Raw genomic sequence first — 21,270 nt, 5'->3', positions numbered from 1 at the left:
TTACTAATGAAATCTAATTGGTTGTAGAGATTTTGATGAAAATGTGCTAGGCTCTGGAATACGCCTTTCCCCCTATAGCAACGCGCCATGACGTATGCCGAGGTAAATATGAGCTCGCGTTCAGCCAGCGCTCTCATTGTGGGTGTAGTAGTTAGAGCAGTAGTGAGCGACAGAGAAAGTTTTAGATCGAGTTTTAGAGAAGCCATAATGGTAAATTATTGTGTTTGTGCTGGTTGCACAAAATCCAGCCTGTCAGGACATCGTGTCCATCATTTTCCGTCTAGGAAAAACAAGGCTTTTCGTTCTTGGGTGCGTTTTGTTCAGGTGAAGAGAGCAGACTTCACTGCCGCGTCTGTCACCGCACACTCGGTCGTTTGTCGAAACTGAGCTACTCGTTATTGTGTTTGTGTGGACCGTTTATCAGTTTGGACTAGTGCAGCGCGAGCCTGATCAAGCAACACTGTAACTGCGAGATCCAGTAAATCAAGCATTTGAATTCGCCACTGAAGTAATAACATCGCTGCGAGATCTAGTGAGAAATATTCACATTTCTCCGTTATTAACGGATCAAACAGCGCTGACGTGGAAACCAGGAATAAACATTGTGCAATGAATGAACGAACTATCCAGTGTCCACAGATCAGCAACATTCACCATGGCTTTACTGTAGTAACACTAACTGCAACCATGCAAGTTTGGCATTTTCCACTAAGGCCCAGTATGCATCCACCTCCCTGCAACACTGACTTTCCTCAGCTGTAAACATTGCCTCGCATTTCCCACACAAGCACCTATGGAACAAAAAATGTTATCAGGAATAAATATCTCTCTGTCTCTCGATGAGAAACCGCTAAGTTATATCACGTAACGTTAGTCTGGGCGGATATTAATGAGCATGAGAAACGCCTGATCAAACGCCTGATCAAAGCTTAGTTTCTGTTATTGTAAGTTCCAATATGTTCTGTCTAACATTAATCCTGGCCTGTCCCTGCTCTCTTGGCAGCCTAGCAGGCTCATAATTGTATGGCTGTGGTCCGTCAACAATTTCCTCAGCGTCCGAAATGTCATTGCAATCCATATTTCCCTGTTGTTTGAATCGACCGCTCTCCCTCGTGCCACGTCACGACTCTCGCCCGTCACGCCCATTTTCAGATGCGGAAGTAAAATTTTCTCACAAAAACGACTCCAGAAGCCACTGTAGCGTATTTATAAATTTTTTTTAAAGAAAATCTAGTTCCTACATTATTTTTCTATACATTGACTTGTTGGTCTTCTAACCTGCAAGTTGCTCTTTAAACCTGGCCTCTCAGCGGGCGCTCAAGTTGCCCACTGTGTCAAGGCTACTAGGCAGGGTGAGACACATACTACGTATTTTCAGTACCACTGCAAAACACCAGCTTGAAGAGAAGCAGATTCTACTTGGTCTGCCGAAACACAAGCTGAAAACAGATGTGAGTACCAGGTGGAATAGTGCGATGAGATGGTTGACAGGTTTCTGGAGCAACAGCCTGCAGTCTCTGCTGCCTTACTGTCTCCTCAGGTAAGGAAAGGAGAGTCTGACATCTGCATGCTCAGTGAAGCAGACATCTGAAATGCAGAGGATATTATCAAGGCCCTAAAGCCAATGAACGATGCAACTATTCTCATATCAGAGGAGAGCAGCCCCACCATCTGTTTGATTGCTCCTTTGCAAGCTCAACTCATCCAGGACACGAAGGACAGGATTGGAGAGTCATCAATGGTCCGGGAGATAAAGCAAGCCATCAGTGGGGACCTCAGCAAGAGATACAAAAGCGAGCAAGAGAGAAACACTCTGTTCACAGCTTCTGCTCTGGACCCGCGGTTCAAGGGCCTGCCTTTTCTTTCTGAGATATTGAATTTATTTCTATTTATATTGAATAGAACAAGTACATTTGTGTTTTGACAATTTTGTTCAAAATGTTGTTCGGATTGAAGATAATGATTTAAAAATGTAAGGCTTTTGTGTTTACCTGTTCTTCTCATTGTGTTAAACCTACAGCAAGAGGTGAGAGTTGAAGAGGAGGAAACCCCAGAGCACAACACATTGAGGGAAGAAGACACCCTGACCACTGAGGAGGAGCAACACCAAAGCCCTTCTAACAAAAGAAAGTCATCATCTTCTCTGCTAGAGAATCTGCTGGGGCAGACCTTTACTGATGCTAGAGTCCAGCAGCAGCCCATGTCTGCTTATGCCAGAGCTGAGGAAGAAGTTACCAAGTACCGTAGTGCTCCATCACTCCCTCTCTCCGAGGACCCTCTTAGCTGGTGGAGAAAGAATCAGATGATGTTTCCTCTGATTTCCAAGTTGGCCAAAAGATACTTGTGTATTCCTGGCACCAGTGTCTCTGCAGAGAGAGTCTTTTCTACGGCAGGAGATATAGTAACAGCACAGCGGAGCACACTTGCATCTGAACATGTAGACCAGCTCCTGTTCTTACACAAGAACTTACACATTTGATCTAGCTAAGCACATTTGCATCATTTCATTGTGGCCTATGTTGCTACTGCAAAATGTTTTTGTTTTTTTTAGATTATATTGCACATAACAGGAGGATGTTTGTTTGAAGTCCATTTTATGTTAGAGATTCAGAATATGCTGAAGTTTGTTATAATTTGTTATTGTTATATTATTAATTTACTACAAGTATGATGCTAGTTCAGGCACACATTTATTTTCCTGTTGGTTCTTTGCAATGTTAATAAAATATATTGTACGTAAATTCTTTATGGGTCATTACTTGGTACTTTTAAAGCAATGTATTTATAGTCACAAAAAAAAGATTCAGATAATCAATAATCACTTTAGCATCGAATCGCAGCCCTCTGAATCGTAATCGAATCGTGAGGTGCCTAGAGATTCCCACCCCTAGTAGATGCATGGGTGGGCGTAGGGGATCAGGGCCGTGCAGAGACCTCTGGAGGGGCAGGTGCTCAAAGTATAAAAGGGGGGCACATGGAACAAGGCTTTAAATGGGGCTGTGTTTTTCCTGGCTTAAAATGAGGCGGAGGTGGTAAAATCCTAATAATGTATTTTAATAATAAGATAATAAAATGTGTATTTCTTTGTAGATCATCATATAGCCTAATGTGTTTCCCACATCATTTTTGTGGGTGGAGCTTGGTACCTCTAGGGGGTCGGGGGGCATGCCCCCCCGTAAGAAAATTTTGTACATTTTAAAGATAAATTCATTAATCTGGTGCACTTTGAGTCACCCGAATCTGCCCGAATCCACTGTTAAAAATAAATAATCCACCCGCAAACCGCCCATATTCTTTGATTTAGATATCTGCATCTGATCATCACATTACAATTATTCAAATTCTTAGTGTTAAGCATGATAGTATGGTAACATATCACACTGAAGTAGGCTGATTTAAAATTAACATTTATATAAAATAAAAGTTCTTCTTTTGGCAAAATTACATTTCCTTAATAGCCTAAACAGAGGCTTTTCTCCCTTCAAACTTAAATTGTCAATGTTTCATTACATCACTGTTTGAAATCTCTAATTTTTTGTATCTTTTATAAAGGGCATCTTTCCCCTAATTTTATTAAATGTATGCTCCAACTTTCATTTCAAATTCTTAAATTTGATCAATATATTATAGTTATTATATTATAGTTACCAATCACATTAAATAATTTACATTGAAAAATTATAACTGTATTAAATTAGATTATTTTAAATATTTTTGACTATACAAAAATAAGGAATGTTGAAAAGAATGATACTTTATGAAACTAAACCGCCAGTAGGAGGCGGCAGGCGACCGTTTTAATGAGCGAGTCATTGAGTCATTCATTCAAACGATTCGTTCAATCGGCTGATTTATTCAGAATGAGGCAGTTTGTGAATGGGTAATTGAATCTTTGACTCAACCGATTCGTTCAAAATGCTGAATCATTCAGTAATGCAACAAGTGTTGCTGTGAGATGCGCGATGATTGTGCGGTGATATTTGTTTGGAACTATTTTCGCTGCTGAAACAGAACAAAAACAGTCATTGCGTCTAAAATGTAAGTGACTTAATTTTAACTATTTGTTTATTGACCTGTTATGAAATCAGTCTCGGTTTTTAATCTTGATGGCATTCAGGAAAACAGTTACTTCTACCTCCTACACACTGCAATATAAACAACATCTCTGCATGCTCTCTTCACGTCGTCCTTGTAAAATAATAATAATAAGTAAACAAACATCAAAATCACTTCGCTGAAAATGAAACGCCACTTACCAGCAGCCGCAGATTTTATCTTCTGGTAGTGCGCGTAGCCGCGCGAAATTAAAGAATGTGCGTGCAGCGTGAGGAATCGTTCCGGATGAGTTCGTCAGGTGAAAGGTCATCATGTGGATCATTTCATTTACGGCTAAATTATTATTTATTAATTTTACTAATAGTTAGGTTGGGCAGGCATCCACAAAAGGGCCTTTAATTACAAAAAAAGGAGAGGAAATTTTGCCTTGACAAAAGGGCACTTTGGGCACCAAGGGGCAAAGGGGCAGGTGCTCGAGCACCCAACGCCCCCCCCTCTGCACGTGCCTGTAGGGGATGTTAGTGAGTGGGTTATGGGTTGGAGTCACATTGTTAGTGGGTGAAGGGAGAGAGTGTGGTGTACAGATGGGTATACATGTGTGGAAAGAATGGGGTGGGTTGAGGGGTAGTTGATGGGAGGGGTGTGTAGGGGTGTGGATGGTTGTAGGGGGTATGAAGGCTGTATGGGTGGGAGTTGGGTGAGGAAAGTGTGGTGGCATGAATGGGTTTGTGGGCGGGTGGGTGTATGGTTGTGGAAGGTTTGGGTGAGGGGGTGTCGATGAGGAAGAGGGGGAATGTAAATGTAGGTGTGCCACTTTTGGTGTAGTGCTGCTGTGTTTCTGTCTAACTGTCAGTTGTTCTCCCCTCACTGCCCCACACACACACACACAACCCACACTTTCAGATCCTTACTACTATCGTTAAGCATGTCCTTTACTATTGAGGGTGAAATGTATTAAATATAGAGCAATCTCTATGCCCTCTATAACTTTAAACAATGGAGATAGCTGACTTGTGAATATTTTTGATCGGAAACTTGCCAGGATTCAACAACGCATTCGGTATTATCTTAACTGTAAAATTGTCAGAGCAGAGAACAGATGTTGATGAAAAATAAATGTGATTTTTACTTTACAACAAGTGTTTAATTGATATACAAACTTCAGCAGCACACAATTGATTTTGAAGCTTTCGCTTGTGTTTATAGTTTTGAGGGAATGTGTCCTTGGATATAACTAAAGTATATGTAACATAATAGAACAAAGTTTTCTAACAGAGAAGCCAAACAAAATGGTATTTTTTTTATACAAAATGCAAAAATTGAATACAAAAATGTATGTTTGTGTAATTTCTGAATGGGACTCAAAGTAAAATAAACCTGTATCAGATTATGTGTATCGTGTTTTGTGTCTTAAGATATTGTACAGTTTATCTAGTTTTGCGATTACATATGACATTAAATTGGTCATTGTATAGAGACATTGTTTCACTTGTAATTTGTGAACAAGTCTTTTCACAACTGAAACACTTATTAAAAATAAAAAAGCTGACTATATTTGGTCAGACAACTATGGTGAATGTGTTTGTTCAAACGATATTTGAATCTGAATCGAGTCTGGGCATGCTACAGATTTATGTTGTAATTTATTAGTGTAACTACTTGAATAATTTTGTTTAATACTGTTCAGATATTTTATTAACAACTATAATAATTTAGGCTGTACTATCTAGCCAGCCTAACTATGATGCTAAACTACCATGCTATTTAACCTTATCTGTATATGGAACATGGAATCTGATTAATTTGTAATTAGGTAAGATGTTCATCAGCTTGTCCAGGCTGAGAGATCAGCTAAAACCAACTGACGACCAAAATGTCCAGGCTGGGAGACCAGCTTGACCACCTAAGTCAGGCTGAGAGACCAGCTGAACACCAGCTAAGCCAGGCTGGGAGATCAGCTTGACCAGCTAACCCAGGCTGGGAGACCAGCTAAAACCAGCTAAGCCAGGCTGGGAGACCAGCTTGACCAGCTAACCCAGGCTGGGAGACCAACTAAAACCAGCTAAGCCAGGCTGGGAGACCAGCTAAAACCAGCAAAGCCAAGCTGGGAGACACTCACTAAAAATCATGTTTAAAACTTCATGTTTAAATCTTTATATGAAAATTCCCATACAACACCTGTTTTTCCACTTCAATGATCATCCGTTGTGTAGCCGTCTTGTTCCGAATTTAGTTCTCCGACCACCAGCCTGTCACATTACATGCTGTGTAATGTATTTCACATAAAAAAGATAGTTTGGATATAATGTTGACATATATATTAATTTATTTGTGTGATTACAAGAATAATAACCAAAAATATTCCCCATTGATTGTTGCATATTTGCATTTTTCTTTTTCTTTTTTGGAGTAATCTGTTTGGTTTAATTTTATTGACAAACCTGTATAGCCTAATAGTGTTTCTTCCCCTCTCTGGCACTAGAAATTGCATTGAACAAAAAGTGTGCACTGCCCAAATATACATAGATAGACATAATAGACATAAATGATATATATCAGTTTTATATATATAATATTTATTTTCTGTGTTTTTTTGTACATAAACTTCTATGCACTTGAGATTTTAGCGTGTGAACAGGGCTTTTATTTTGGTGTGATGATGTGACGTCATAAGGCTGCGCCCGTGATTCGGCTGAAGAAGGTTTGTGTTTTTAACAATTCAATGCGTTTAAATCGGTTGAAACAGTTTAGTATATTTCATCGTTTTTGCAGGCGATTTAAAATGAATGAATTGTTAATTAATGTAACTTTGTAAGGCTTTATTGCCACTTTATTTAACATTAAGGAACGTGATTCTATTGGTAAAATGCATCCACACACCAGTAAAAGAATAAGTCTCGTTTCGCTCTCTGTATGGTGTATCAGTTTATCTTAAACACGAGTTCGGTCACTGACAATTTGATGGAAGAAACTGCGCTTTTGAGTCGATTGATTCCCTTAATGATTCACTGATTCAAAACAGTGAGAAAAAAACCCTGTAATGACCGTTTTTAACAGACCAACTCCAAATGTTTTCATGAAAGCAGTGACAGAATTGTTTTTTTAAATTTTTTATTGGGTGAAATGAGGACTCCAAAACAAGCAATAATAGTTATTGTGGATTAATGACCTGATATGCACATTCGTGTCCACTACAAATTCAAGTAATCATCTGTTTAAAAGTATGTGAAGAAATAAAACTTAAATAGCCACCAAGCATCAAATCAAGACATTGTATTAAACACTTTCAACAGACCGATTTATTAGGGCTACTTAAATCACAGTTTTGGTGCAAGTTTAAGAACAACAAATAATGTATCATTGATAATTTGGCATTTCTTTCAAATGTTAGCTAAGCATTAAGACTGGATCAAATGATTTTTGCAAATTATATTTGAGTTTCTGCTATTAACAGGTGTGAAAAAGAAAAGAAATAAGAAAGTGACATGTGAAGGCTCAATATGGTAACCCATACTTGGAATTTGTCCTTTGCATTTAACCCACCCAAGTTAGTGCACGTTAGGAGTAGTGAGTATATAGCCTAGTACGTGTATAAGTTAATTATACTTTGGGCTTAAGATAGATATACAGAGAGCTCCGGATGTGTGTGTGTTCACTGTAGTGTCTTGTTTTTCCTTAATTCTCCTCATCTCTCCTCAAACACACAGAAAATCTCCTGGTGGAGCAGCTGAGATCCACATAACATATGATTATAAATATGGCGTTTATTAAAGAAGAGAGTGAAGATGTGAAGATTGAAGAAACATTCAGAGTGAAACAAGAAGATACTGAGGAACAAACAGGTTGGTTTCATTCTCAAAACTGAACTCAGTCATTTGATTCTTAAATGTCCATCTCTACAGAAATGAATGATTCTGAGCCCCGGACATTATCAGGAAGGCTATTCCAGAGATTAGGAGGAAAACGCTCTCCCTCCTTTAGTGGACTTGGATATTCTAGGTACTCCCAGAAGCCCAGAGTTTTGGTGACCTTAAAGAGCGTGATGGATTTGAAGGCGAAATAAGATTAGTTAAATACACAGGAGCTAAACCATTCAGGGCCTTATAGGTCAGTAGCAATACTTTGTAATTGATACAGAACTTAATCGGTAACCAGTGTAGAGATAATAAAATTGGTGTTATATGATCATATTTTCTTGATCTAGTAAGAACTCTAGCAGCTGCATTTTGGACTAATTGTAACTTGTTTATTGAGGATACAGGACAACCAGCTAGTAATGCATTACAGAAATCTAGTCTAGAGGTCATGAAAGCATGATCTAACTTTTCTGCATCAGAAACCAATAACGTATTCTGTAGTTTAGTGATGTTTCTGAGGTGGAAGAAGGCTGTTTTTGTAACACATGAGATGATTTTAAATACATGTGACATTAAACTAGTGTATGATTAAAACAATGAGTGGGTCTAATGACATTTTGCTTGACCACAAAGGAGTTTAGTAAGTCTGTAAACAACTCCTAACACATCATTTGAATTATCCACGTGAATGTTAAGATCTCAGACAATCAGCACTTAAAGTCTGGCAGAAAATCAACATAGGACTTTAGAGATCTATACACGAAATCAAAATATAAGTTTTTCAGATTTTAGTAATCAGTACAGTGACAAATAAGGTTTTTAAAAGTGTGGAAAAAAAATATGGCGATATAATTAATTTTGAATTTTTTGTTTTTTTGTTTTACTAAGTGTTAACAATGAGACTGTTTTTTTTTACAATCAATTAACACTGCTTATGTTTTTTTTTGTTTTTTTTAACAAGATGGACAAAATTTGTCACCAAAAAGGTTTAACGGTTTAACCATGAATATATTTAAAATTATTAATTTGCAGATAATAATTCATGAAAAAATCAGATTTAACATTGATGTTGAGATAGTATGTAGGAAATGAGAAGAGGGGAAATATTGAGAGTAAAAAAAAAAGCCTTATCTGCTTTATATTTGTATTATTGTAGTTACTTCAGTTATTTAAAACAATATTATTCAATTTAAATATTTACTATATGGGCCATTCTACAGAATTGGTTCAAAGTCAGTTGGAAACGTCTTAAAAAAATGTGCATGTATGCAAATTGTATAATATCCAAGGTACACATTTCTAGTAATTGTGCAGTTAATTATATTGTATTTTCAGCATGTATATATATATATATATATATATATATATATATATATATTTATGTATATATGTATATATTTTTCCTCTCCCCAAATTTGTCACTACCAAAACACAATAATAAATAATTCAATAAGAAGGCTTATATTGAGCTATTAATATTTTGTTTACATCTACCTCGTAAATATATTTTTTGCTATTAAAAAAAAAAGAAAGTTTTCACTGGTTTTTCTTTGTAAAAGGCATTAAGTTAATCATACTGATTTCAAAGTTAACTATTCATTAGTTTGAATATATATTGAATCAAACACTATAATAACATCTTAGTTGATAATTCAATATACTTTATTTTATACAAAACATGCATGTTTCGGTCGTGATAGCACATTTTCGGTAGTGACAGTAATGCTTTGGTAGAGACCACATCACATTACAGAATTTTAACTCGCATACTAAGATACTAATGATTTGCATAACTGTACTAAAATTGTTTATTTCCCCCCAAAAAATTATCATGTGTTCCCTTTTGTCACTACCAAAACAATGATGGCATGTTTCGGTCATGACTGTTTCGGTAGTGACAATTTAAGATACTTTTGAGCCTAGTTCAAAGATGATAGCCAGCACATGGTTACTAGCACAGTTCTGAACAGTTGTACACACACAAAAACTAAATTTTATGGAATTACACCCAAAAAGGTTTGCTTAATTGCAGAAAAAAGGTGTTTGGTAGTGACGTGAAGTTACACACAGATTTTCAGACTTTTGAACACATTTCCTTCAAAATGCTATGACAGAGAGGCACACAGGAATATTTCCTGATCAAAAATGTAGGAGTGTGGTAAAAATCAGCCAATGGACTAAAACACACACTGTTTCGGTAGTGACATGAAAACGCGGGACATATTTTTTACATAAAGTTTCATGATTTAAAAATAAAATAAAAAATAAATGTTTTTGTTTTTTAACTTTACTTTTTAAAAGAAATCAAAAAGATATTTTTTAAAAACAACAATGAAAAAAATAATATATATATATATTTCAATCATTTTCACAAGTTGAAATTTAGGGGTTAGGGTTCGGGACAGCCACCTCCCAATTGAAAGTACCCAATAAATGATGATTTTATATATATTTAACTTACTGATATTTTAAATGTTATTGTGGGATTCAATAGATAATAGAAGGATCTTAGTAAACATCTAAAATTTGAATACTTAAATGCTTTTTAAATGTGTTTTTTGGTTGTCGGACAGCAGCACCAATTCTGTAGAATGGCCCATATATCGGTTTTACCGAATGACCAAGGCTGGTTCTACCGAATGACTATATCTGCTGCCCTTGACATTATGAATATTTAAGACAATACACAGACACAAATAGCTACAAAAGCACATTTTATTGTTAATATATTAATGTAAAAATGTACATCAAACATTACATTTTTATTGTAATTGGAACGCGCATATTTACATACAATTCATATTGTTAATGATATTAAAGTAATTAAAACATTGAAGCATTCAATTGTTCTTGGAACAAATGTTTAAATTGTTAAACAATGAGATGGTATATATTCTTGAAAGTCATCCAGTCTTTAGAGCATAATCTTGAGGACTGTGAATTTAGAGGTTATGGCTCACTAATGGTCGTTGTATGCACGTCGTCTTTAAAGTAGAAGATTTTGTCTGGTTCTGATGCCAAAAGTGGTTCCTGATGTACCTCATCCACTTGGATGTAATAGGTGTCACATTTAAAGACTATATTGTTTATGGTCCTCAACTTCTCTCTCTGCTTCTGTTTTTCCCTCATCCATATACACCTCCTTTTTTCTTGATCCTTTTGGCCAAGTTCAACTATTGACAGGTGTTCTTTTTTGCCATTGAGTTTTTTTCTTTGGTAACTAAAAACAAAAATAAAACTATACCACCACCACCACTACTACTACTACTACTACTACTACTAATATAATATTGGCAGGTGTTGCTGTTAATCACTCAGTTTTCTTCAGTTACTAAATGCAAAATGGAGCTGATTGTATGCGCTGTAACAGTAGCTGCGTTTACATGGACACTTATAATCGGATTGACGGCTCAATCGGACTAAAAAACCTTCATGTAAACACCTTAATCGATCCGATTGAGCTGGATCCGAATGAAATTTCGATCGGATTGAAAGGGGTGGTTTATCCCTTTTGTAATCCGATCGAGAGAACATGTAAACACTTGATCGGATTGAAAACCGAAACTGAAAGGACTGCGCATGTGCAATGACGTTAACTAGCGTAATGACGTATGACGCGCGGAACGAGCTGTTCTTCCTGTTGAATAAAGTGTCATATTAATAAGTTTCCCGTCATTCTAAAATTCTCATTTCACTCGCGCGTCTGTGAAGTGAAGCAGGACAACGTCCCACCAGTCCTTGTTTTGGATTCTCATCCACAGACGTCTGGTTTTGGCCGCGGGGAGGGGCATTTTTACTGCGTGATCAATAAGCAGCACGGCAAAACGGTTAATATGCTCTAAATTATGACCAGAGACGAATTAATATTACGTCTGCTTTTTAAAACAAATAAAGAACCAATAGAGGAGAATATTTATGCGCAAAAAGCGGGAAACTCTGTATATTCGTGCAGTGTGCGCATGTCAAAACATCAGATCCGATTTGAAACTTGTGACATATAAACGCGCACATCAACCCGATTACTTTATTTATCAATCATGTAAACACCTTGTTCGGATTCATCAGTCGGATTGATTTCATTCCGATTGTGTCCATGTAAACGTAGCTAGTGTTATGAGACAGTTACTACTATAGATAGTATTATAACAATAGTAATAATAAAATAATATAAGTAATACAAACAAATTATACTTTTCTCTTCTTTAGGCAAGTATATCTTCTTTTTTAACCGGATCAGATTTGATCCTTCCCCAGTAGCGAACTGCTTGCTCCTTATTTGATAGTCACCTGCAAAAGTAAAAATTAGTCAAAATGATGTAATAATATACTCTGCACATTTCCTATTAATAAAATGTTGTATTTATTTATTCCAGATAAATACAAATATGACCAACATACATTGCTGTCATTCGGTAAAACCAGTGGGTCATTCGGTGTGACCAAATTTTTGGTATTACTGAATTAAACTTTTGGAAATACCAAATGACAATATTTTCAAACAATGCAAACAGGCTGATATCTAGATAGCTTGCTAGCAAAAAGACAATAAAAGATTTTATATTTAGTACAAGTTTTTAAAATATTACAACATTTTCCGTGTTTTATAGCGGTTGTACCGAATGACCTGATATTTCGGAACACGCATATAAGCAAGTGATAACATGAATTTTTCAAATAGTTAAGAGAGAGTTACTAACTTTGCTTCACGACTGTGTGGTTCTTTGCAGGTGTCTGAATGTTGTCACATCCTGTCACATGATATTGACAGCATGACTTGATCCAAAATGGTGCCTTTTACTCCGAATGACATCAATGAAATTAATTTTTCCATAACAAAGCAACGACTTCTACACATAATTTTAAAACCATTTTGCACTATGTTGATATAAAATGTTATAAAATCATGCCAGAAGAAAAAATATATAAATTTACTACATTTAAATCACAAATTAAATTGTATTCTATCTATGCTGTATTGGCCTTTGGACAGTTAAACCGAATGACCCTTTGACACCTTTTGATTTTCAAAATCTTTAAAATACCTTTTATATGTAGTAAAATATAATTAAAACCTTTTGGATTCAATAAAATAGATCAAGTTGTACTACCTTACATACTTTGGATGTCATATATTTGTGTTTTATTATTATTATTAAGGCCTTGGGACAAAAAAATGACCCGTCACGTCATTGACTCATGAATAGGGTAGCCTCAAGGTTATGAATAAGCTGGTGTGATCCAAAACAATGACAATTTGCATTTAGGAGTTATAAGCATTCAAAACTTAGTCTCTTCCACTAAAATGGATCACAGATTTTTTTGACATCACCACGGACTTCAGCTTCTCATCACATCTTCTGTCCAATTAAATGCTCTCTAGAATCTAATGTGTCCTGCGTCTCCCTTGCTTAGTTATGCTGTAAACACCACCTGGCCAAAGCGACCGTGGATGTACCTGTATGTTCGGTAGTACACGCATGCTCAGTATCAGCTGCTCGTGCTCATCACTTCTCAGTGAACTGTTGGAGTTACTGGAGTAACATATACTCCGGGATATTGTTTTATAGTTGGAGGGACTGTCAGGCACGTCTGAAAGCGAGTAACTTTAGAAAACTGTTAATCAGCGCTGACTCAACACAAACTGTTTTGAACGATTCACTTCGATTTGGTGAACCGGTTCGACAGGTTCACTAAAAAGAACCAGTTCAAAAGAACGATTAGTTCACGAACTGGACATCACTACTGCTGACCCGTCACAAAGCAATAATTGTGTGTGGTTGCTCAAACGAACGAGTCCGTTTTCCAAATGTACGATGGTAAAGAATGAAATGGCTAGAATTTATTCACACATCTACTACTGAATCCAACGTATCATCAGCGCTGGCTGGCTATTTGAAAAGGGGGAGGAGCCATTCAATATGTCCCGCCTTAGCTTCCTGTTTCAGTGGAAATTACGTCAACGCCTCATACAAAGCTATGCGTTTCAAGGCACTTCAGTGGGCCTTTAACATTGACTGCAAGTCAGTGGCATAAATCAGCCATTATCTGTGGAAGATATTTGTGTTGCTGGACTTTTCCAGCACTTAACAGATTTTACAATCTAGATGTTTATCTGACTACTGGTTTCCAGGTTTGTTTTTGAATGGGAGTCAGTTCTTTTTTTTTTCAAGCTGTGCAACTGCACTTTGACATAGTATGATGCTACGCTAAGGTGTTCCCATAGCGCCAGCTACTGACGCAGCATCAAGTTAACCTATGACAGGGAATGTCTCGGTTACAAATGTAAACTTGATTTCCTGAATATGGATCCACATGGATGGATTCCCTGGATGCTGAATACCTTGCCAAATTCCTTAGATTTCAACAAAGAAAGTCATAGCAGAAACAGAGTGATGACGGAACCACATTATTTTATCGCATCAGTGACTCAATGCCTCAGAGAGTGGCGTGATTGAATGGAGTGATGAATTGACATAGTGTCAGCTACTGATGCAGCATCATGTCTCCTTTTCAGGGAACCAAGGTTACATACATAACCAAGATGTTTTTGGTATGTGTGCTAAAACAAATCGAGTTCTGAGTTTACAGCATAGTGTGGGTATAGGATCTACTGTTGTTTGTTTTGATGCTTTACATGTCTATGGTTTAATGTCTGTTGATTTGTGGCATTAAACTGGGGTTAACTTGTATTTGTCTCTTTTCACTTTAGACCTGATTGCACTGAAAGAGGAGAGTCAAGAACTGAATGAAAAGGAAGAGAAAGATCGGTACAAAAAACACCATGACTTAATAACCGGAACAAAAACTTATAGTTGCTCACAGACTGAAATTACTTCCTCACAAAAAACTCAAAAGGCAGGAACTACAAGTCATTTCACCTGCTTTCAGTGTGGAAAAAGTTTCAGACAACATGGGAAGCTTAAAGTTCACATGATAATTCACAATGAAGAGAGCGCTTTTACCTGCCAACAGTGTGGAAAATGTTTCAACAGAAAAGAAAACCTTAATTACCACATGCGAGTTCACACGGGAGAGCAGCCTTTTACCTGCAATCAGTGTGGAAGAAGTTTCAACCGAAAAGGAAGCCTTGAAAGCCACATGAGAATTCATACGGGAGTGAAGCCTTACACGTGCCCTCAATGTGGAAGGAGTTTTACACATAGACCAACTCTTAATGCCCACGTGAGAATTCACACTGGAGAGAAGCCTTTCACATGCCCTCAATGTGGAAAGAGTTTCGATCAACATGGGAACCTTAATGCTCACATTAGAATTCACACTGGAGAGAACCCGTTCTCCTGCCAACAGTGTGGAAAAAGTTTCAGTCGGAAAGGAAACCTTCAAGTCCACATGAGAGTTCACACTAGAGAGAGCCCTTTCACCTGTCAACAGTGTGGAATAAGTTTCACTCAAAAAGGAAACCTTAACATTCACATGAGACTTCACACTGGAGAGAAGCCTTACATGTGTCTTCAGTGTGAAAAGAGTTTCACCTATCAAAGAGACCTGAAACGGCATTTACAGACTCATTCTGAGAAAGAATTTGCAATGTTCCTCAGTTTGGCAAGAGGTTTACAAAATTAAATTCTTCCTCCTGAATCAATGTGCAAGTGTGTTTTTTTTTATTTTATTTTTTTTATTGCTCTGTGTACAATTTTTTTTTTTCCCATCACACTTAAGCCCCTTTCACACAGCGCGATGATCCCGGCAAATTGCCAGAACGCCTTCTGTGTGAACGCAAACACGACCCCGGGATTGATGCCGGGTTGGGGACCTAGTAACATTGCTGTGTTCAGTCCCGGAACGCGCGCTGTGTGAACAAAAGCCGTAATAATGCCGTGTCGTAGTAATGACGCTGAAGTCGGGATCGGCTTTACAGATGCACCTGAAAATATGTAGATTTTCTTTTCATTTTTTACCAGTTATTTTCTGCAAATAAATGCTCTAAATGACTATGTATTTACTTTAAATTTGGCAGAAATTCTATCTGTAGATTTTAGAAAAAAACAAAAATATACATTTTACTCAAATGCATACATATAAATAGTATAGCCAGTTTTGCAGTGCTCTTTATTTTTTCCAGAGCTGTATTTTGGTCACATGTGAGAACACCTACACAACTGGTTCCTCGTGTGAGGTTGAGGTAAACTACAAAACTGTCTACATTTAAATATGAGATCCTCGAAATGTCAGATTTTCCACCATGCCTACGTTTAGTTTTGAATAGTTTCAATAATTTACAGTTCAGTTACATCTATCACTTTTTTGACAACAATTTCTGTCCCTTTACAGCTAATAACACAAAAATGAATCCAGAGAAGACATTTAGACACTTTTTGCATAAAGGTGAAAAAGGTATTCTTCAAACCAACACTAAAATTTCCTGAAATCCTTCAACAAAAAACAAAGCACTTCCAGAAAATGCTATAATGAACAGGATCTGTTGAACAGCATCTTAACATCAATGATGAAGACAACACTGCCATATGCTGTTTAAATCCTGTTTAAATCCAAACAAACACTCCCAATAACAAAGCCTGTTTGAACTCATCAGTTTTAGAACATACAACTTTAAGAGCAATTTCATTTAATTTATTCATCATGCTGATAAGATCATGTTAAGTCTTCATTTTCTAATAATAAAAAGCATTAAAATAATTCTAGATGGTTTTATCTGTAGCCAGAATATGGCATGCTGTTTCCCCAAACACAAAAACATTTTATGTATTCTATTAATCAATATTAATTACCATTATTACAGTTTCAAGAGTGTTAATTGACAATAATAATTCTGTAATGAATTCCTGTTACAGTTTTTTACAATCACAAAACGGTTATCACTTGTAACACAGGCTGTCTAATGTTCAAAACATTGCATTGTGCAATGCATTCACATCTTTAAAGAAATCTTGCACTTGCACAATCATTGGTTTAAAAAACAAATTTACTGTGAAATACCATTGAAACATAACTATAGATCACCCACACACAAGCAACCGATAGTTTCACTGTGTCATTGTTCGTACAATCATTAAATATTGTAGAACAAAATAGGTGATCATTATGGTACTACATGTACAGTAAAAACATCTCTGTAAAAGTACTGCAGTAGTAGAGAGAATACTACAGACACAGTGGAATCATTGAACAAAGTTTGTAATATATTGATGCAAAACACTATAGTACAATCACAACATAGGTTTATTTGAATCAAAGCAAAAATAATTAGCTATGAAATAGAAAAGAAAAGACAGTACTGTAAAACATCAAATGCAGTGTTCCTCAACTTGGCAGAATTGGATAAGCAATTACAAGGGCCTGCATCTTTACAGTGCAGTACTGTCAATACTGTAAATAGTCTGAAACAGTGTTACAGTATTTGGGACCATAGACACGGTGTCTGATGAAGCATTATGAAAAAATATTAGGCTACATCCATGGATATTGTAGTCTAATTGGTTCATGCTCCACGCTAATTGGTGACAATGAATCTCGTTATCTTGAAACTTTCATGATTTAAACATGGAATATTGTTTGTCTGTTTCCATACAACTATGCATTAAGAGTAATGCAACAGTTACTTATCATTTTGAGCAGTTGTATCAATTGATAGTTAGATCATTGTAAGGAAATGAATAGACACTCATTTGAAATGTAATGTGTGAATTGCCTTTTGAAATAGTATTACTTTGATGTTAAGTTGTGTCATATTGAACAGGTGATTTTTGTTGAATGAATGTGGGTGCATGAAACCCTCAGGTCCAAAGAACATTTTGGGGTATTCAGGCTTGCGAAGGAGCTTCGTTTCCACAGCGATCGGTTCCAGGTGTACTTTCGGCTCAGTAGGGAGCAGTTTGACAGTTTGCTGGGCAGAGTTGGACCTAAAATCTAAATGATCCATACCAAGAGCCAATTTCTTCAATGGAGCATCAGGTGAAATGTGAAATGTGATAAAAAAAAATCTACTACTTTTATTTCATAGGCTACATAAACAATAGACTATATTTTGCGGGAGTCCTGTGGTCATGTCTTTATCCCTCTCACGCCACATCAGTTTCTTAATTGGAGGTGGTTAAAAGTTTTGCTGTTTTAATTGTACTGATAGTTATATTTTACTGGACATTATAATGTCATTAATTTCAGATACCTGGCAACTGGTGATTCCTACACCACCATTGCTTCTAGTTACAGAGTGGGCATCTCGGTGACAGGCATTGTAAAAGATGTGTCCAAGGCCATTTGGGACAGCCTGGTGGATGACTTTCTGCCTGTACCAAAGACTGCTGATTGGCAGGAGATCACCTTTGGTTTCAAGGAGAGGTGGAACTTCCCCAACTTTGTGGGTGCAATGGATGGGAAGCATGTGGTAATCCAGGCACCACATAATTCAGGCTCCCAGTATTTTAATTACAGAAGTATTTTAATTACACTAGATAAAAAGAACTAGAGGGATTACTTTTGTATTGATAGAAACACCTTTGTCCTTTTCCCATGTGAAACTGGTATCCTCTAGTTTTACTCATTCCTCTACAAAAGGATTTAAGTGGTTCAGATACGCCCCTTCAAACCCTTAACTTGACATTTAGCTGTGATGGTGTGCCAGTTTTTAAAAAGTCCCCTTGTAGTATTTGACCCCTTTTTTGCACCATTAATGAGTTGCCGTTGAAAATGAGACAGGATAATGAACTCCTTTGTGGACTGTGGTTTGGGGATGAGAAGCCTAATATGAGAACATTCTTAAAGCTTTCTGATATAAAAAACATCACAAATATCACTGACAGATGTTGATGTTTCTGTTTGCCTTTGTATCAATTCGTCTGTAATTCCTGGAATTTTCCAAATATTTTTATTTGATCTTCCAAGGAGAGGTATATGAAAAAAAATATTGGTCAACCTACTGGCTTTGTCATAAGTAATGTTGCATTGAACACAATGAACATGGTCCAGTTCAGCTGACATTTTATTGCACTGGTCACACACATAACAGATTCTCATAATGTCTTTGGTATAATCGAAAGCTTTGTTAAACCTGAATTATAATGGCAGCTGTCACTCCTTTTCCTTGAGGAAGCTTTCCTCCACTGGTGTTCAGAAGTCTTTGAAAGCACCTTTCAGAGGCTTTACACACCTCCACAATGCTTGTTGATGGATTCTGTAAGCCTCCCCTGTTCTTCAGGGCAATGAAAGCATGCATCACTTGATGTCTCACTAGGAGGCGTTTGTACGCAGCTTTGAACTGTTGGGTTGTTGTTGTAGCCTCCGCGTGCCCTAACTGCAGAAAAGAATAGCTCAAGATGATCCTGACTGAGTTTGTAAGTGAGGAGATACTTACAAGGTGCATCCTGTGCTTCAACCAGCTCTTTAAAAATGTTCAAAATGCTTCTGGAGCTGGCAATAAATCCAATGGGACCCGTTTTCCTAGGACCTGCATAAAGATGTCTCCCAGAGCTATCTCTGAGCTGCAGAAGGAAATTTTCAGCTCTCTCCAACAGACTCAGCATGTGAAGTTTATTACAACTTCCCAAAGGAGCTTTGGAACCCTTTGCGAGAGGGAACCCTTTAGCAGAATTCAAGGGCATCCGCAACGCTTCTGCTGAAAACTTGAGCAGCAAGATTTACCTTCATCTTCTGATTTCTCCACAGAATATGTGCCATCTTCAGCCTATTACCCAGCCTCAAGCCCTCAGTCTCCTGAAGTTTGTTGAGGTCTTCTAGGTATTGCCACCTAATCTTTTTGCCACTGCCTGTCTGGAAAAACACGTCCATCAGCAAAAGCGTTCATCAAGAGTTTCATCATGTGACACATGTCCAGCCTGCATTGGATTTGCAGGGTGAGGAAAAAATGGCCTCATGTTTCCAACTGTGATATTGGCTCCAAGAGCCTGCATCATGGTGAAGTGACAAGATGGTCCATCACATGTCAGGGAAACAACGCGCACTCCAATGTCATGCAGCTTGTAAAGACACTGTGTGACAATATTTGCTCTCTCTTGTCCGCTTAACCCGTCAAGGAGAAAGTAAGCCACAGGGATTTTCTAAGATCCATTAACAGCTACAACCATAAGGACCAATGCATCCTTGGCTACTGGCAAAGAGTCATCAACTTTGCCACATCCTACATCAACATACCCATGGAATTTCCCTTCAGCATATTCAACATGCTTTCTGATGGCCATCTCATCCATCATAAGAGCACAAACAGTCTCCTTACCATCTTTCCTTCCTTCATCCACATGGGATTGGAGGGCAGCGAATGATGCCTCTGTAAAGCCTGGGTCTGCAGGAATACTGCTGTACCAAGACCTGATTGTTTGAGGATGAGGCAGAACACAATCAAAGCTATCACGAACAAACTGATAAGCTTTTGCAGAGTAGAAATTGAGAGTCATGGCAAAAGATCTCAAATTATCAGAGATTCTAGAAGATTTAGTCTTGCACTTGGCCCTTGTAAGAATTTCTTTAGCAACACCGCTAAAGGAAGCCTCCAGCATATCAGCACAGCTGGTGGTAACAAGCAGCTTCTCTTTCAGATCAGTGACAACTGAAGAGAGAGACTTCACTTTCTGTTTCAGTCTTCTGACTCTCTGCTCTTGAAGCTTCACATTTTTCTTGCAAGAACGCAAGCTACTTTGAACAAATGCCACTTTCCTCTTTAGAGGACTGGGGGAGTTTTTCAGTGTGTATGCACCATGATCTGCAGAATGGCTATGGCTGCAGCTGGCTACACTCATCTCGACTGTCTGTGGTTCACTGTGAGTGCAACTGATGTAATCATGGTCATGACTGAAGTTCCTGTGTTTACCAGGTTGTGTGTCAGAGTCAGTCTTACTAACCACTGTGTTCTTACTGACTCTGGTGTGCCTCACCTTGACCTTCACCTGGCAATGGGGGTAGAAGATGGTTGGCACCGCGTCTGGTTTAAGGGTGTTTCGTCCCTGGACAGGGATGAAACAGTCCTGTGTGAAGTGAAGGGAGCAGAGGCGAGAATGCTTGTTTGGTGTCCAGCTCTTTCTCTTGACATTGTGTATCCACTGCTGCAACCTGTCTTTATCATTGAAGGGGAACCTGACAAGAAAAAAAGCATATCACATTGTTCAAGAAAATGAATTAAATGGAAATTAATGTCATTTCCATTTAATGAATGTCATGTCATTCATTTCATCAAATGAATTTAATGGAAATTAAACCAAAAGTTTGCATGCCATGCTACCCTAAAAGGATCTCACTACCCCCCACCCCAGTTGATAATCAATTGCAGTGACAATGCATAAGCTGATCTGTCACTCACATCCAACCAAAACAATAAAATGTGGCTGTGGTGGTATATTAAAATTGGTAGAAAGCATTCAACTGGGCA

At 37.5% G+C, this 21,270-nt stretch overlaps 1 protein-coding gene across 3 annotated transcripts; it reads left to right on the top strand.

The window, feature by feature from the left end:
- Positions 1-6,686: 6,686 nt before the first annotated feature.
- LOC311289183 (uncharacterized protein) lies at positions 6,687-15,590 on the top strand. Of its 3 annotated transcripts, XM_084406984.1 has the most exons (4): positions 6,707-6,757; positions 7,511-7,559; positions 7,764-7,898; positions 14,623-15,590. In XM_084406984.1, exons 3-4 carry the CDS (start codon positions 7,802-7,804, stop codon positions 15,495-15,497), a joined length of 972 nt encoding a protein of 323 aa, XP_084263110.1. In that variant the 5' UTR covers positions 6,707-6,757; positions 7,511-7,559; positions 7,764-7,801; the 3' UTR covers positions 15,498-15,590. The 3 variants fall into 3 exon arrangements, with proteins under 3 accessions (XP_084263108.1, XP_084263110.1, XP_084263109.1); XM_084406982.1 differs by lacking the exon at positions 7,511-7,559 and having other exon boundaries at positions 6,687-6,757; XM_084406983.1 differs by lacking the exon at positions 7,511-7,559 and having other exon boundaries at positions 6,751-7,277.
- The last annotated feature ends 5,680 nt before the right edge of the window (positions 15,591-21,270 follow it).

Source organism: Rutilus rutilus (genome assembly GCF_951802725.1).
Source record: "Rutilus rutilus genome assembly, chromosome: 4".
Classification (NCBI taxonomy): domain Eukaryota; kingdom Metazoa; phylum Chordata; class Actinopteri; order Cypriniformes; family Leuciscidae; genus Rutilus; species Rutilus rutilus.
This window is presented reverse-complemented; position numbering and strand designations above follow the sequence as displayed.

Excerpts from the sequence above, each read along its gene's own strand:
- LOC311289183 (XM_084406982.1), top strand. The coding sequence starts at position 7,802 with ATGATTATAAATATGGCGTTTATTAAAGAAGAGAGTGAAGATGTGAAG. Across the intron at positions 7,899-14,622 it reads AGATACTGAGGAACAAACAG|ACCTGATTGCACTGAAAGAG; the intron begins GTTGGTTTCATT and ends TTTTCACTTTAG.